The sequence below is a fragment of the Nothobranchius furzeri genome, chromosome 5 (assembly GCF_043380555.1).
Source record: "Nothobranchius furzeri strain GRZ-AD chromosome 5, NfurGRZ-RIMD1, whole genome shotgun sequence".
NCBI lineage: Eukaryota > Metazoa > Chordata > Actinopteri > Cyprinodontiformes > Nothobranchiidae > Nothobranchius > Nothobranchius furzeri.
The window spans coordinates 68,150,532-68,169,566 of NC_091745.1; the positions used below are offsets into that span (position 1 = coordinate 68,150,532).

Consider the following 19,035-nt stretch of genomic DNA (forward strand, 5'->3'; position numbering starts at 1 on the left):
TGGTAAAACAATGCCATCTGTAGCCGAAAAAGGTAAGATTTTAAACACACCCCCATGTTTCGCAACAAGCGCCCAGAAGGGTATACCTGTGGCCGTGATGCGTTCAGGTACTCCCTCTTCGTTCCCAGTTCACAACGAGACAAAATGGAGTTGACGCTACCTGGCTGAGAAAAAAACACAACTTTGCTTGTTATTATGTCTTTCTTTTGTTTTTAAAGTTTAGTAAATACCTTTTGTTTTGATAAATAGTTGAGAATTTAGTGGACTAAGAAGCTGAAGAAATGGAATTAAAAAGGTTTTGGATGGTAACCGTCTGTGTTTTAATGGCGACAGGTAAGTTGTTTTTTCCCCCAGACAGGGTGGGCCCTTCCGGGACTACTAAGGTTCTTTGTGTCTGTTAAAACTATCTTTACCCGGAGTAAAACTGACGTGTTGTGCTTGTTTTCTAATTGAGACTGATAATGTCAATAGTTTTACAGGCAGCAGAACCCAGAATAAAACATAAAAGCTAAGAAATGAGTGGGTGGGGGTGGGGATGGGGTGTTAAAATTACATACTAACAAAACAACCCTATTCCGTTTTCTTTAGTATTATTTTCGCACACGTGATCGTTTTTGAGAAGAAAACCTTATTAATGCACCATTGAACTCATTATCTTACTTTTTGTTTTCACACACACACACACACACACACACACACACTTTTAAATACTTTTTTGTACCTTTTCTTTACATATCCGTTGTTTGCTTGCTCTGTATTTAGAGCTATTTTGTTTCTTCATCTATTCCTGTTGCAATAAGAGCAGTGTAACACTGGTATAAAAAGGTTTGTTCTATTCTATAGGAAAGCCAAATGCTGAAATGGGAATGTTGGATCTACACCAGCTAGTATTATATTTAGTCTTGCTGTTGAGTCACTTAAGTTGCCAAAAAAACTTAAAAAGACAACAGGTCGTTTTTGTTGTTCGGTAAACATCTGTTGGGGAGGATGAAATCTCCATTTTTTTATTCCTGCACACACACAGTTATCTCAAAACTATAAAAAACAAACCTTTCTAGTACATCTAAATTATGATATGTAGTACAGTACTGTGTCTAGTGTTTTTTCTGGTTTATGCATTGTTAGATGCATAGCTGTAGTGGTCAGGTTTAAAGAATTTACCAGGAAGTGACTCATCTCTGCTCTCGGTGATACTAAGTGTGAAGAACTATTGCAATATGTCAAGGTGTGGATCATGATAAACAAAGCTGTTTAGAAACAGATTTGTAAAGTCTTGTTTATTATTGTGTAGCAATCATGATTTTTTTCAGTCACCTGTTGGCCTAACCAATCTATGTTCTGATATTTTCTAGAGACCACCTTTGCTGTGTCGGTACAGTGTCCTACAAAGAAATTCGTTGTCATCCTCTTCCAGCCTGTCACCATCAACTGTAACTACCAGACAACTGCCACTCAGCCTCCTGTTGTCACATGGAAGTACAAATCATACTGTCAGGACCCAATCCAGGCTGCACTCAATCCCAGCAGTGCAGCAAATGCCATAGCTCAAAATAACCCCAACTATAACCCCAACATCGAGTGTTCAGACAGCCAAAGGACGGTCCGCATCGTGGCTTCCAAGCAGGGCAATGCTGTTACTTTGGGTAAAGATTATCAGGGTCGCAAGATCAGCGTTACAGAAGGTGAGTTGGAAAAATTTCACACCAAAATTCCTTTACACACATTTATCCTCAATTAGGCCTGTGCCTAGTGAACCAGACCAAATTCTTTCTTTGTAAAGTTTGGTCTAGGAATGCTCCATTGGAACCTCCACAGCCCCTGGCAGCATTCTGGCAGGCCAATCGAAACTCTCTGTATGGGTTTCAAACCGATTGAGTGCTGTGATTGGCCCACAATGATGTGCCAGTCACAGCAAAAATATGGCAACAGGTTGTTTGAAATGGCTTTTACATCAGTTTTGGACTATTGGACTTGGGCTTTGTTAGAAACAGGAGCAGATAGAAACATAAAAAGGATGTGTTTTTGCCGCCTTCAGCTGCAGCCTGCCTCGTTTACCGACATCTGTTGTGTTTAGTACATCACGCTGTTTGTTTTCCAGTACCTTGCGGAGATCATTTGAAAGACAACGGTAGAACCCGCCCCTGACCGAGAACCGTCAACGGATCGTTGCCAGACTAAATATTAGGGCTGGGCGATATGGCCTAGAATCAATATCACGATATATTGAGGATTTCACCTCAATAACAGTAAATGGACGATAACTACAGGTATGCACAGAAACAAAAGTTGTCCACTAGATGGGGCTGTCAATATACAGTGATCCCTCGCTATACTATACTATACTTCGCGGTTCGTTTATTGCGGATTCACGACTTCGCAGATTTTTTCTTTGGAGCCTTATTCAAGGGAAATTCGCCGATTCGCTGTATTTTTCACCGATTCGCGGTATTTTTCTATGCGAAATATCAGAAATTCTTGTTTTTTTCCATCAATTTCATCATAAAATGCACTTTTTGTTATAAAACAATAAACAACCAAGTAAAAATACAGTACTATGTAAAGGGAGGGTTTTAAAAGTCTGAATACTGAATACGTACCTGTTAAATAAATAAATGGTAAATGGCCTGTATTTGATATAGCGCCTTCTAGAGTCCTGGAACCCCCCAAGGCGCTTTACAACACAATCAGTCATTCACTCATTCACACACACATTCACTCACTGGTGGGGATGAGCTACGATGTAGCCACAGCTGCCCTGGGGCACACTGACAGAGGTGAGGCTGCCGAGCACTGGCGCCACCAGTCCCTCCGACCACCACCAGCAGGCAACGTGGGTTAAGTGTCTTGCCCAAGGACACAGCGACAGACTGAATGGGACTCGAACCTGCAACCTTCCGATTACGGGGCGAGCACTTAACTCCTGTGCCACTGTCGCCCCGACAATACTGTAAATATGTGTCCCTACTTCGTGGATTTTCACCTATCGCGGCCAGGTCTGGAACGCATCTACCGCGATAAACGAGGGATCACTGTATTACATTGAGTTTAAACTTTTTATTATCAAATTTATTGACATGGAAAAAGTGATCTCTAAGAGTCAGAAATGTCAACATCGATACATTTTCGATTTATTGCCCAGCCGTACTAAATACTATATTTATTCATTTAGTCTGGCTTGCCAGGAAACCTGTGCCGTACACCAGTTTGTACTAAAAACCGGTGTTTTTTTTTTGCATTATCATATGAAGTGTTTATATACCACTAAATTGGTGAATAGTCCAGACAATGTCTGGAATGTTGGCAGTGGGAAAGTGTTTAGCGGGGATCGATTTCACTGCTACACGCTAACACCATAGCATGTTTGATAAAAGTAAACATTTAGCTTGCTATCCGTAGAGGTGAGTGGGCAAAAAAATGCACAAAACTTCATGTATCTATCTCAGGAAAAGCATGTGTTAATGCACAAATAAGTTAGTTACCGTGTTGTCTATGTGCTGTTTCACACAAAAAATGTGTGTTTTTGGCTATTTTGGTTAAGGACAGACTAGCCCTGGTATATTCACCTCGATGCTGATTGGCTGCTCAGACCTTTGGTTGAAAGAATGTAACAGGAAGTAGGGGTGGCTGCCAGGACCGATTGCCAGCACAGACAACGCTGTTGTTTTTAATGTGCATATTTTTTTAAACCTTTGAAGTGTAAAATAAGCAATGCTTATATATACAGGGATGTGATTTTTCTGTTTTTTACTGGATTTCCGGAATTTTTAGATTAATGCAAATTCGATGAGAATTTGTTTCATTCATATATATATACATATTAGGGCTGCACAATATATCAAAAAATTATCATCATCGCGATAACAGGACGTGCGATAGGCCCATCGCAAAGCACGTAAAAAACGACGATAAATGTTTGGTTCAAACATTTCCATCCGTGTCATACATCAACTTTTTGTAAACCAGCTCTGTTTTTTTACGCTCAAGTATTATTTGACCAATCAAATGTAGCCCCCTCTGATATGCGGCCAATCAGATGGGTCCATTCACGTAATACGCCCGCCCCCTACGTAGACCCTTACCCCAAAATTCCACTATCTCCGCTCCGCCCCCGCTTTCTGATGCCGCTCGCTTCCCTTGTTCGTCATGCTGGCTCAGATTAACGAACGCACTTTGTGCTGAGGTTTCTGGAATCAGCGCTGCTTTCAAACGTGAACGTGAGTCCGCTCGGTGTCATTAAGCAGCTGATAATAACCGGGCTGACTCCCGACACGTCCCGGTGAACCAACCCACCTACCTCCATGTCGCTAGTGTTCCACCGGGTGGTGACGTTAGCCCCACGCTCCGGTTAACTTTACTCTCTGAAATTTTACCGTTTACTGTCCCCCCCCAAAAAATGAAATGGTATCTCCACCCCCTGTCCACGATTTATTCAAAACAATATGACCATTTGCCAGAAAACAAAATCATAGAAGCTAGTCGCTTGCATGATGGCGTTTAAAATGGTGGTGCCTATAGAGGAAACCAGAAGGTAGTTCACGCTGCACATGCGTGAATGGAGATATTGACAGCAAATGGCTGCTTGCAGTGAGTAAATATTTAGGACAATAAAAAAAAAAAACATGCCTCAGAGAGCCAAGAAACACACTTAAATTGGTGAAAAAGCTCCGCACAGGGGTATTTCCCCTTGACTCCAGTGGGGACCTAAGGTGGCCCCCACCCTGCCGTTTTCAGTTTTTTTTTTCACTTAACCCAATCACATCCCTGTATATACTTTTAACACCAGGGTCATCTACTTCATGGATACTGAGCCATACAAAGGGCTACCAGGTTGATGCAGTGCTGACCTTTGAACTGGAATAGATCAGAGTTAAACTAAACTTCATGTATAATAAACATAATTTATTGCCGTCGTCGTCTTCCTCCGCTTATCCGGGTCCGGGTCGCGGGGGCAGCATCCCAACTAGGGAGCTCCAGGCCGTCCTCTCCCCGGCCTTGTCCACCAGCTCCTCCGGCAGGACCCCAAGGCGTTCCCGGACCAGATTGGAGATATAACCTCTCCAACGTGTCCTGGGTCGACCCGGGGGCCTTCTGCCGGCAGGACATGCCCGAAACACCTCCCCAGGGAGGCGTCCAGGAGGCATCCTGACCAGATGCCCAAACCACCTCAACTGGCTCCTTTCGATCCGGAGGAGCAGCGGTTCTACTCCGAGTCCCTCCCGAATGTCCGAGCTCCTCACCCTATCTCTAAGGCTGAGCCCGGCCACCCTACGGAGGAAACTCATTTCGGCCGCTTGTATCCGCGATCTCGTTCTTTCGGTCATTACCCAAAGCTCAGGACCATAGGTGAGGATTGGGACGTAGATTGACCGGTAAATCGAGAGCCTGGCTTTCTGGCTCAGCTCCCTCTTCCCCACGACAGATCGGCTCAGCGTCCGCATCACTGCAGACGCCAAACCAATCCGCCTGTCGATCTCCCGATCCCTCCTACCCTCACTCGTGAACAAGACCCCGAGATACTTAAACTCCTCCACTTGAGGTAGGACCTCTCCCCGACCCGGAGTTGGCAAGCCACCCTTTTCCGGTCGAGAACCATGGTCTCAGATTTGGAGGTGCTGATCCTCATCCCAGCCGCTTCACATTCGGCCGCGAACCTACCCAGCAAGAACTGAAGGTCAGAGCTGGATGAAGCTAGGAGGACCACATCATCCGCAAAAAGCAGAGACGAGATTCTCCTGCCACCAAACTCGACACACTCCACACCACGGCTGCGTCTAGAAATTCTGTCCATAAAAGTGATGAACAGAACCGGTGACAAAGGGCAGCCCTGGCGGAGTCCAACCCTCACTGGGAACAGGTCCGACTTACTACCGGCTATGCGGACCAAACTCACGCTCCTCTGGTAAAGGGACTGAATGGCCCTTAACAGAAAGCCACCCACCCCATACTCCTGGAGCGTCCCCCACAGGGGGAATTTATTGCTTTTAAAGAAAATTGTAGTTTTTAAATCTAATAAGATGGCAGCAGATTTATTTAGAGAAAATGCCTGTGGGAACATATTTCCACCAGGTTGGTGAAATATTTATAATCATTAATAGTAAATGATAAAAAATTGCTGCTTACAGATGCAAACCTGAACATTGTGCAGACTGCGTGGGGAGACAGTGGTGTGTATGTCTGCTCTGTGGTCTCATCTCAAGACCTTTCTGGAAACGGTGAAGATTACACTGAAGTAATTGTTCTTGGTGAGTGTTTTTTTATTATTATTCAAAAATAACCTTTTCTCTGAATATTTCCTCTTGTTTCATGTCTCTATCTCCCCATTTCTGTCACAACTTCTCCCTCTTCTTTGACACATTCAAATATGTTGGGAAAAATGACTCTTAAGTAATTGACCCACCACCAAAGAGAGGATTATTGCCACAGCTAGAGTCATAGATTGAAGCCTGGAAAGTTGGAAAGATACCACCTAAAAGTAATCGTGGCTTTATCTTTCTTTCACAGAGAGAAAGGCAAATTCTACTGACCTCCTCCCTGGCATTGACTTTCTGGTTATGGAAGGTATAACTGGCCCCTTGTTGTAGTTTAGACATGTGTTAGTCCCACGGTCATGATGAGGGAGGTTCTCAGTCAGGCCGTCTTAGAGGCTTGAATTTTCCATTTAGAAACATTCTTTCTTCCTGAGATATTCTGCTGAGCTGTTTGATCTTATTTCACGTGGAATTATGAAGCCAGTTTAGTCTCAAATTACACAGAAACGTGTTACATCAGTTATGATTCCGTTGAAAGCAAAATGTGAGCTTCAGCGACCCGTGTGGTATCGAAACCAAAACTAAACCGTGACACATCCGTCCTCTGTTGTTCCACTTTTCTACTTCCTTTTCCTGCTTTTCTATTTGTCTTTTCTTATCATAGTTTAAGTAAGTTTAGTGCTGAAAAACAAAGAAAATTCAGCTACAGTTGATTGTTCTGAACGTACATGTATGGAACACAAACTCCCTGAACTGACCTGTTGGGAAAACTGGGTTTTCCAGTTTGACTAAACTTCAGAAATAATCACAACAGTGAGGCTAACATGTTTTGTTTATTATTTTTTTACTTGTGACACAAACATCTATCCTTTTGATTTTAATTGTAAATGGTATAATTAATTAAATCAAACCTGAGAACTTCCTTTTTGCACTACAGTGAATCTTCTTTTTAATGCTTATTGATGTAATACACAAACAAGCCTGTAATAGACAACTCAGCCTGTACTTGTGGGTTAATAAGTAATAGTTGTTTTCCTGCAATGGTGGCAAACTCTAATGGGCTCGACACACGGGAGGCGACAAACGACCGCGATCAACGAAATTTGTCGCTGTCGCTTTTATTACCTGACACACGGGAGGCGAACTGCGGCAGTGGCCAGTGGCAAAGCCGTCTACGCGTTCTGTTCCATGGCGAAATCGAAACTTCCATTGTTTTGCTTGGCTGTGTCAGGTTGGAGGGAATTAAGGTTATTTAAGCGGTTCAGAGTTAATAAAGCGGTAGATGTGATGTTTCACAAGGTGCTGTTAGAGTTATGTGAAATCTTACTTCTGATTTTACTATATAAAACATAATAATAATCAACTTCTCCTTCATGTTTGCTCTGAGGTGTACGGAGCATCCTGTCCGCTCATTGGTCAGTGAATGAAACCTCCGTTGATTGGTCCTCGTCCGAGCGACAGCGATGGAAAAGTTGAAAATGTTTCAACTTTCTGGGATCGCGTCGCTGGGTCGCCTGTGCACGACACGTGCACGAGCGCAAAATTTCACACGCACGTTTTTCGCGTTTCGCTTGGTGGGAGGGAGACCCGCGATTATCGCTTTGTCGCGCATGTCTCACTGAAAATGAATGGAGGAGAGGCGATGTCGCCTCCCGTGTGTCGAGCCCATAAACCTTTAACGTAAATGTAATAAATGTACAACTGTTGTTCCACACAGACTGGCTCCTGGTGGTTCTGGTGGTTTTAGGTTTCTTTTTGCTGCTTCTTCTGATCGGGATCTGCTGGTGCCAGTGTTGTCCACACACCTGCTGCTGCTATGTCAGTTGTCCCTGCTGTCCTGAACGTTGCTGCTGCCCACGAGCTTGTAAGTACGAAAGAGAAAAGCTTACAAAGATGAAAAGTTTGTTTTTTCTGCAGACACACAAAAATAAAAACTTCTTGCTAAATGTAGCACGCCAAAGTCAGCTGTGTCTGAGCTGCTTTCTGTGCAAATTAGTCATCTGAAAAAATGAGGGAGAGACTGTTCACTCAGAGAAAAGTTGGTTTTAAAATGTAGTAAGCTTAAATCTGCTTTTTCCAATTCACTTCTGTGTCAGCAATATGCTAGGGCAAGCTACTGCTAATGCTAACCTGAGTTGCTAACATTCTTGTTGGACAAAAGGTAATAAATAGTGTCGGGCATCGTTTGATTTTGAACGATTCTGATTCCAATTCCTCGTTTCGATTCCGGTTCCTATCGATTCCCGATTCCAATTCTTTCAAGACATGACATGCTTTACATGAGCTAGCTAACCACAGGTCCTACTTGATGAAATAATCTTAACTTCAACATGAATTTTACTTCTGTGAACAATGACATCAACTTCATTTAGACAAAAACGTGTTTTGGAGAAAAAAAAGAAAAAGACTTGCAGCACAACCAGTGTGTTTGTTTCTGACCACAACCAAAGTCTGGAAGCAGCCTCTGGGATGAGAGGCTAAATGTCTCCAACACATCCAGAAACGTCCTGCTGTTTTCCTACCTGCAGCAGCCATTCAGTCAGAACAGAATGTGAAACTTAAACGTAGCTGGGGTCAGTAACAATCTAACAGATTTTAAACATTAAAATTCTCAACAGAAATTGTTCAAAAAGGAAATAAAATGTTATTTATTATTATTATAATTATTTATAGTGGCAGAAGCTGGTGTGGTCCACCACAGAGAAGCTGCTCTAGCATGATGACTTTAATTATTCTACAGGTTATTGTTCAGCCTTCTGACGCTCTCACACACACACACACACACACGAGTGTTGGTGAGCGGCTGCGTCTGACTGCTGATGCTCTGTGTGTGCTTTTATTTCTGCAGCGAGACAAACTCACCTCTCACCGTCCAGAGTTTGTTCTTTAAAGCTTCTATAAAATCCACCATGTTGACGTATTTTAACAAGTTTCCTTTACGCTGCAGGAATTAAAGTTTAAATTACAGAGTAAAAGTTCGGCAGATGCGTTTGTTTATTTCTGGGTGGGGGGGAGGGGGACTCGGTGCTCTGAAAAGTGTTGATCACAATTTGCAGATCATGTTTATTTTTCACAGAGATCGGCCGCGGATTCCTCTTCTGTCGGCATTCTAGGAATCGAAACTGGGAATCAAAAAAAACTTTGAACGATTCCGGGAAAAACTAACAGTTGGAACCGGTTCCAATCGATGCTCGATGCCCAACCCTAGGACAACACACACACGCGCAAAAACACACATCATCATGCAGCACATTAATTATTCCTGTCCTGGCTGGGTGGGAGAAAACGACACTTTTCATGCCGTGGCTTTTTTTATGTGATTGTATTTGACCATTTTCAGGCCTCCTGAGACATTTAGAGTACCTGCAAAGTGTCATTTGCTCTTTATAGGCTAAATGTTAAATGCCAAATGTTTAATAGGCTTTCTTTATTTTTCTAAATTCTGTTTACAGTGTACGAAGCTGGGAAAGCGGTGAAGAAAGGTTTGCCCACTCAGTACGCTCCCACCCTCTATGCGCCCAGTATGTATGGTCAGCCAATATACGGCGGCTCACAGGGTAACCAGACTGCCATGCCCCTGCTTCCCATAGCCAGTGGACATCCCCAGAATGGTTATGGTCATGATTATGATGGTGCCAGCTCAGGTAGGTGCTGCTCACTGGAAGATGATCACTGTTTATTGTTAGAAACATAAGGTCGTTTTCATTTAGAGTGATTGCAGGTAAAAGTAGCTTAAATTGCCACCTGCATGGTGGTACAGTTGGTAGCAGTGTTGTCTCACAGCAAAAAGGTTGCAGGCTGAAATCCCAGCTGCAACCTTTGCATGTTCTCCCCAAGCAGATGCTCTGGTTTCCTCCAAGGTCGGTTATTGATGAGTGTTCATGTTCCCCTTCGGTGCCGTTTGTTTTGTGCAGAAGTGAATTATTTACTCACTATAGGATGTGCACCACAACCAGGATTCCAAATAAAGTGATGCGTTTAGTTTGAATGTTATCTGACCTCAGGGTTAGCCAAACACCTTGTGAGTACAGAATCGTCAGTAGCCACTAGCTAGCCAGAAAGAAAACCAAGGCCTCACACAGAGTAACACTTAAGAGGCACAACATCATTAATATTCGTACAGATGACTACATCTTCAATGTTCTGATTAGGTTTGTAGTGACACAGTCTGTTTGTCAGTGGAGAAAAAATAAAAGCTCCTAATTACTAAGCAAACAAACTTTTAGTAAACAAACACATTTGTGAAGACACCTTAAATGTTAGTTTCGAGGACAGTTGGGTGCAAGGGCGCAGATAGGATTTTCAAACTGGGGGGTCAAAGTTCCAATGTACCCTCCCCAAACACACACACGCACGCACATTCACATACACAAGCAATTGCAAGAGCCTTAACTAGAGCTCAGCCAGTTTGTGTAATTTCATCCAATGGTTTACAAAAAAACTAACACTATTATTTACGTGTTTGAAGCCATTATGCAATGGAGCGCTGTCAACAAAGCTCTGCCTGATCAACACTATCCAAGTCAGTCATTTGTTATTCTCCCAATCAATCACTAACCAAAACCTCATGCTTTATGCTTAATATGTTTTATTTAAACATTCACTGATTTTCAGCATACCAAACTTTACAGAAAACATAAAAAGCTCTTTGTAAAAATCTGCACATAAAATATAATAAAAAACGATATTCACTTATCCCTTAGAGCAGTGGTTCCCAAACTTTTCAGTCTCTGACCAACAAAATTTAAATTTATGAGGCCTATCACCCCGCCTCTTGGTTTCTGAGTTAGTTGAAAAAGTGGCACAATCAACATCAATAACCAATATATTTGCTTTTATCAGTTTTCTTTGATTTATAAAAATTAGTTGCTTTCTAATTGCCATTAGAGATATTTACATTTCTGATATTTACATATTTTTTCTCAAGAGGATTTCAAGACCCCACACCTACATGTTTGTGACCCCAAGTGGGGTCCCATCCCCAACTTTGAGAACTACTAAGTTAGAGTGCCTTGCATACCCATTAACTATATATATATATATATATATATATATATATATATATATATATATAAGTATAAAAACATGTAGTCTACAAGACAGTTTTAAATTCACTCAGGCAAACAAATGAACTGTCCAAAAAAAGATCTAGTAAAGGACTCAAAAACCTCTCTCCTTCTTCCAGTCCCCTCTACATAATACAGGGCAGTTTCACGTCTGTTCAAACTGTCCAGCCCTTTGGGCGCCAGAGTTTCTACAAGAAAATATAAAATTTGGATATGGTTGGAGACAAAGCTAAACTATAGAAGAGAAAAATCTTCAGTAGGACCCAAAGTTTGTGTTGGGAGCAAATTCATTTTGCATATTATGATGTCATCAACAAAGTGATCAGTCAACAAAGACCAGACTTGCCAGTAGGGGTTGTATGAACTAGTCGACTTCACTGCTCTGTAGTGACTTTTTATGCCTTTCAGCGACTAGTCGCTGTCACATGATAATGAGCGACAAGATGCAGTCCTCGGAAAAGACAGCAGGTGACGAGCTCCTGCGCATCGGGGGGCGATGCGCTGTGCCAGAGCGTTGGTATCTGACGCTCGCCGTAAAACTGACATTTAACCAAATTGTGACCTTTTCCCTCTTGCAATTTAACCTTCCCCTCACCCCCATCCTAACCTTAACCAGCGTGCACATGCGAAAGCTCTGATCGTTGACGAGCTCCAGACATCTGCGTCCTGAGCATGGCCACAGTAACATGAAATTAGGTGTCGCCACCTCAAAAACAAATTTAACACGAGATCGTTCATGTCGGCTCATTTCCTTTGATGTTTCCTGTCTTTTATTTGTGCCTGATGCGTTTCGCTGCTGTGGATCAGGGCGCATCACCTGTTTTGTCCTCCCAATAACTTCACCTCACTGATGCGGCCTGCGAGCAAAGCGCACTCCGCTGTTTTTGCGGTTGGTAGATCTTTTAGAACTGCAGTTCAAAGGTAACTCATAAGGTGAACATATATGAACCCAGGTAGCAGTTTTTCTTTAGGATTGAGAGGAGATGCAGGAAGATAATAAACAGACACAGGACAGAAAATAGTCAAATAAAAACAAGCTAGTTTTTGTACCTGCTGGTTGCAACAAACAGACACCATTGAAGGTAATCAGAAGTGAGGAACAGAAAATGAAATAATTATTTTAATGTTTAGAGCAGCAGGAACTCTGAGCGGCTGCAGGCGCACTGCGCAGGGGGAGGGGGGAGAGAGCTGAAGTGGAGCAGTATAGATGCAGAAACTACCGCTGTTAAGAGATGTGTTTAACTTTGAAAATGTGGGCGCAATTTTAATTGTCAAAAACTCCAGCGAAGACCCCCCCACCCCTGCCCAGCTTCAGGTGTATGACGTCATCAACGACTAGTCAAAGTCGACTTGATTTTCATTACTTGACAGTCGATTTAAAAAAAAATTAAGTCGTGCAGCTCTACTTGCAGGCAGTTATAGGTTTTATCCCGCTAATATTTGCCCTTCCTGTTGCGCGTCTCCACCTCTCCCCGACTGCGAGGCTTTCGGCGGGAGGCGTTTTTCAAGCTCTAAAAACGTCGAAACTTTGCTCAGCCTGAAGGTTACGCATCTCCATTATCTTCTGGTGTAAAGTGGTAACTTCATGAGTGATCATATTTGTAGATTTGTTAAAGTCAGCAATGAAGCTTGTCGCAATACTGAAACGTTGGCGCTTATAACGAGTAAGTCCCAACACTGACAACAACGTACTGAAACTGGAACCAACATGCATAAACCGACAGATCGGTCCAGCCTACTTACACTGATGGTCTTTTTTAAAAACGCAGTAATTGTTGCTTGCCTTTTCCCGCTTCATCCTGCGTTCTAGCAACAACCACTTTTGCGCCTCTGGAGTCGGTGTTTGTTTACATCATGCTGCATTCAATGTAATTGGAAAAAGGAATTTCAAGCGCTTAACCTCCGATTTTGTTTTCTTTCTTGCCTTAAAAGTGTGTGTGTGTGTGTGTGTGTGTGGGGGGGGGGGGGGGGGGATCTGAGTCAATCTAAATCTGCACGCCTGGTTGGGTGTAAAGTTGTGACATTCTGGAGTTGAGTGTCTTTGCTTTTGTTTGCAGTGGGGCATGGATCACAGGCACCGCTGCTCCGAGAGCAAAATATTGGAGGAGATCCCAGTGAGTAAAGAGAAACTAACACACGCCTTAGTTGTGGTCTTTGCATAGGCGGGGGCTTTCTTATCTTGCTAAAGAAACTTTGCAATATTATTTGAGTTTTTAAAAAAAAATCATTGTTATAGCAATTTTTTAGTAGTTTTAGTGGTTAAAAGGCCTCCGTTGCTTTCAGTGTGGAAGCTATTGCAGCATCAGCAGTCCACCTTCAGTAGGATACCAAGATACCTACTAAAACCTCTGGGGACCAGAATATTTATCAAGTCTTTAAACTCTCAGAAATCAATTGAACGCATCTCATTTTTAGTCGCGGGGTAAAAAGTATTTTTAAAAAACACAACAGCCATCTTTGGACTCCTCTGTGTTTCTTTCAAGACTCTTCAGCCTTGTTTAGTTTTTGTATAAAGATGTTTTTGCATGCCTTACCTTCTCCACAGCTCGCAGTGGTTATCGTATTCAGGTGGACCCACAGGGAAATGCCACTCGTGCTATTTACTACCTGGAGAAGGAACTGGCTTCGTTGGACCCCTCCAGACCCACCAACTACAACCGCTGTGAGTGGCTCACTTCCTGTATGACTCATATAACCACTGTAGCCAAACAGAAACCAGCTCCCGTCAAGAGTCACTTAATCATAACAAGTGTGTGGTGTCTTTAAAGAAATGACGAGTTTGAAGAAAGTGTTATTGTAGCCGTTAGTTTAGTGTCATGAAACTCTAAAAATCTGCAGATTGAATAATGAAAACATAACCGGCACTAAATGGAATAAAATTATAAAATCTAACATGTACATAACCTGTAACACATTAAAATTAACTCATTTAAGCAAAAAAATGTACAAACCATTAATTTTCTCATACACAAGTTAAATACAGTTTTAGCATCAGATCTGTAGTTGGTGTGGTAAAAGTACACATAAATATTTATTATTTAGGGTTGTAGTAAAATTGAATTTAATTTCCTTATTCCTAAACCAGACACAATATGTTTTTATTTAATTCCTTCTATGTTTTGTTCCCAGTGGACAATGCGAGTGAAGTCACCTCGCTGCATGACAGCATGGAGCCTCGAGGTCGCGGGGGTCGCTCCCAGCCGCCACCTCTAGCCACAGTTTACGACCGAGAAGAGGCCATGAGCACCATCAGCAGCGTTTCTCAGCAAGGCCGACACCGGGATGACTACGGACGCCGAGGTGGGGGTTACATGGGGGACCGCGTACGTGCTCGCTCCATGGATAACCTTGATGATATTGGGCGGCGGCCCAGAGATGACCATCCTCCCCACAGACGGCCAGATGAACCCAGAGGGAGGAAAGAGTGAGTCACGATTCGTTGGGTGATGGAAAATGCTGGAGCAACAGGCATTTTTATTAGTTACTGACGCTTTGGGTCAACAGGTGTGCCCGTGGAAAAGCCATGTATAAATAAAACTTGACTTTATTAAGAAACACAGGTTGGTTTCAGGCTGTTTCACATTCTCGCTGTAGTAACACTTTCAGTTATAAGCATCAGCCAGGGTTTCTTCTAACATTTTTTGAAACCGTGGTGGTGGGCTGTCGGTCAGGGGTGGGGCGCAGGCAGCGACGTACGGAGACATGAGACTGTGTGTTTTGGTGAACATTCCTGTAGGAGTGAGTAAAATGGCTTATTGTTTAATTAAAATAAATAAGAAATGTATATTTCACTTGAAATAAATTGTAATGCTTGATTCCTACCTTGATTGTTGTGGTACAGCCATGGGCCGAACGTAGGGATTTCTCTCTATTTTGGGTCCCAGCCAGATTCTGTGTCTACTTTTTTTCTTCCCTCTCACTGCTTCCCTGCTGCTGTCTCCCTCATCATGTTCACTTATGCATGCTGCTCCTTGCGCTGCCTCTCCACTCTTCTCCTTCACTCACCTCCTCCACTTCAGCCTGTGTATTCGTCTAATATATTAGTGACATGTTAGAAACTGTAAGTCGCTTTGGATAAAAGCGTCTGCTAAGTGAATAAACATAAACATGTTAGATTTGTTTCAATCACCAATTTGAACGCTGGGAATATTACACGTATCACCAGGTGGTTAATTTGAGCCGATTCTTGCTGGAACGAGATCCGGGACCTGTCTTATTTTGAAAGGACCGTTCTGGTAACTGTCTGCTATAGGTTGCGGCAACTCGCGACCAACTCGTAATACGCAGGGTTCAAATTACGGGGGAGCTAAAGGGCTCACCCGAAAGGGTGACAGGCTCCCCTGGAAGCCCTCAGCTTACACACCCAGAGGGAGCCCGAAAAAGATCCTGGTTCTACTTATATTACGTTATTTATGTGGATTCTCGGGGGATTGTTTTGAGCTGAGGGCGCGCCACATAGCGAAAACCCTGTCGGTGTAAATGACGTCTTCATGTTGTAGTTTTGAGTTTAAGTGTGCTAACGTGGAGGAGTGGGTGCATGCTAACATACAGTAGTAGCTTTGTTCCTCTTTAATGTAAGATTTCATTTCAAACACAAAAGACTTAAATATAGACATGAATACATAAAATCTTTCAGTGTATTTTATTTATTGAACTGTTTTGGTTTTGCACATTGTTTTTGGTTTGATGGTCGAGTTCATTGTTCTTCTCTGTGCCCTTGTAGTTCAGATGACGAGTGGAGCAGCAGCGCTCGCAGCGGGTACGATCGTCCCTACGATGACCGCAGGCGCCGCGACTACTCCCCCGAGGATCGAGGAAGAAGAGACAGGGAGACGGGCGGCCTTGCGGGGAAACGCAGCCACAGTCGCGATGACATCATGGACCTGGAGAGAGACCGTCGTTACGGCGGCGCCACGAGGGGCGGCCGGGAGGAATACGATGACAGCTTCCTGCGAGAAGCCTTGGAGAGGAAGAAGCTGGGCGAGCAGCAGAGGTCGCGCAGCCGAGAGCGACTCGATAGCGAGAGTGAGCGGTCCGACTGGGGGAGGGGGCCGCGTGGGCCTCCACCTCTTCCCATGCAGCCACCCTCTCAACCTCCTCTGTATAGCGACAACGAGAGCGTGTCATCGTCAAAGAAGAGCAACCTCCGCAAGGTAAGTTTCTAAACCCGAGCTCGTGCTGGGGTGTTAACGCCGTCTTGGACACACGTTCCTAATATTGATGAACTGCAGCATTTTTCAGAAGTTTATTTCCATTTTTAGACATTTATAAAGATTCCTGCTGCATATTTAATGAGGAGAGAGAGAAATTGTCATGCTGAGTTTGAGAAAGACTCTTAAATGTTCACTAATAATTTCCACCTTTTGTTTCATTTCTTTGTTAATCTGACACGTTTGTTCTCGTCTTGCAGAATGGAGCCGTGAGTCGGGAGAGTCTGGTCGTGTGAAGACGGACGCAAAGTTAGATGCAGCTTTTATCGTTTTAAACTTAAAAAAAAAAGATTTTAATACTGTACATATTAAATCACTCCCTACTAATTCTTGTTTAATGCATTTCATGCTGAACTCAAATCTATGTTGAATGTTATTGTAAACTTTTTAAAGTATTTTTTTTTTACTTAAGTTTTGTTTTTTTCCATGTATACAATTTGTGGCTGCCACAAGTGCCTTAAAGTGTACAGAGTTATGATTGTAGATCTGATTAATACCTTCCTGTTTACATGTTTACCTTTTGACAAGTAAACATGATCGGGTTGGGTCTAAATAGTTTTAGTCTTTGGGTAGTTTTTTTAGTTATCGATCGCTGGTATGCGTGTGGATTTATTGGGTACTTTGTTGTTGTGTATTTTGTTTTTGTACTTGAGTAAAACACTTATTACAAACTACATTATTATTTTTTATTCTTCTGCTCTCCACATGTAGTCATATTAGTGTGTGCAGAATGTTTGGAGTCCAGTGGATCAAAGTGTGCTTCATAAGACTTTTTTATGTATTTTAAATCTAAAAACTTGCAGTTAGCTGCACGATGGCTCTTTTTCTGCTTCTCTAATGCAAATGTTCATTGTGATCTAATGAAATCTATTTTTACAATAAAGCGTTTTGTTGCTAGGCCATGTTTTTGACTTAATTTCCACTAGATGTCGCCCTCCCGTTTTTTAAAGAACCGGCCAACAGCTAAACTAATATGTGGTAAAACAATAATCATTGCAAATTTGATGTTATTACTGAAAACAACATAAATCAGGGTTACTGATTTTCTATTCTTGAGATTAAACGAGTTAGTAAGGCCACATGGAGAAAGAAGCAAACAGAGACTTGTGCAATGGGCGTGTTGGAAAGCACCTAAAAATCCAAGCAACGTTCTCTTCACTAAGTGAGCCGCACTACTAATATCATTCTTGTTAGGAATCAATGTTTCAGTCTTCACCAAAACAAGCTAATTATACAGACATTACAAAGATGGTTAACATTTCCATGTCTGAAACCTGTAATATTTGTTCGCAGTTTGCTTCCTTTACAACTTCTGTTGTCATAGAAAATCGTAATAAAACTAAATATAGGAAGTAACCTGTATAGTTGCGATTTTTGAAAGTAGCCCAGGCTGGTAAGGTGTTTGATAGCCTCACATGTTTGTATTTCATCAAGGACAGGATAATCCTCGGTGCTTGAATAAAGAGGCAACTGAACAAGACAAGAAAAGGAAGTCCAGCATCTATTTGAGGATTTCATGGTTTATTTCATGCTATGTCTGTGCACCTGGAGCTATTTATCACAGAGATCTGATATATTTCTGGGGCATTTTATTTTAATTTGCGCCAAATATTTATATTACACCCACACCATGCATGCTCCACATGGCAGCATTCTCACCATGTGTTACAAGCAGTTACCACTGCAGGCTGTGGGAGCACCCCCTTTAATGTAATGTAATCAACACAACAGAGTATTTATACCTGGAAGCAGAGAAAAATGAGTTGATTCAGACGGGGTGTTTCAAATGCAGCAAACAAAGGACTCTCAACAGTTACCAAGTGTCACTCGTCAGATATTGCAACCCTAACTGAGACCACAATTTCACTTAAAATAACGAACACACTACTAACTGGTTTTTATCTAAAATTGGCAGAAAAAGTCAAGAATTTATTTGCTGTAACAATGCCCGTTAGCAATAAATCTCATCATGCTCAACGTACCCAATTCAACCTGCAGGTGGATCACTGACTTCCTGACGGACCGAAGGCAGTGCGTGCGGCTGGGGAAGAATGTTTCCACCATTCAGACAATTAGCACAGGATCTCCACAGGGCTGTGTACTGTCTCCTCTGCTCTTCTCCCTGTACACAAACTGCTGCACCTCGAGCCATGACTCCGTTAAACTGATCAAGTTTGCGGACGACACCACACTCATCGGGCTCATCTCTGACGGTGATGAGTGTGCCTACAGGAGGGAGGTGGAACGGCTGGTGTACTGGTGCAGTTGCAACAATCTGGAGCTCAATGCTCAGAAGACAGTGGAGATGATTGTGGACTTCAGGAAAGTCACAGCCCCATCTCTCCCCCTCGTCCTGACGGACACCCCCGTCACCACTGTGGACTCCTTCCGCTTCCTCGGAACCACCATCACACAGGACCTTAGGTGGGAGCCATCCATCAGCTCCCTGCTCAAAAAGGCCCAGCAGAGGATGTACTTTCTGCGGCAGTTGAAAAAGGCCAAGCTGCCGGC

General features: G+C 42.8%; 1 protein-coding gene across 2 annotated transcripts; it reads left to right on the forward strand.

Annotated features, from left to right (window-relative positions):
• Positions 1-124: 124 nt before the first annotated feature.
• lsr (lipolysis stimulated lipoprotein receptor) lies at positions 125-17,426 on the forward strand. Of its 2 annotated transcripts, XM_015949988.3 has the most exons (11): positions 125-333; positions 1,353-1,682; positions 6,123-6,242; positions 6,502-6,558; positions 7,966-8,112; positions 9,701-9,892; positions 13,372-13,428; positions 13,860-13,976; positions 14,444-14,738; positions 16,038-16,467; positions 16,725-17,426. In XM_015949988.3, the coding sequence occupies exons 1-11, from the start codon at positions 282-284 to the stop codon at positions 16,758-16,760; spliced, it is 1,833 nt and encodes a 610-aa protein (XP_015805474.3). In that variant the 5' UTR covers positions 125-281; the 3' UTR covers positions 16,761-17,426. The 2 variants fall into 2 exon arrangements, with proteins under 2 accessions (XP_015805474.3, XP_015805475.3); XM_015949989.3 differs by lacking the exon at positions 6,502-6,558 and having other exon boundaries at positions 127-333.
• Positions 17,427-19,035: the final 1,609 nt, after the last annotated feature.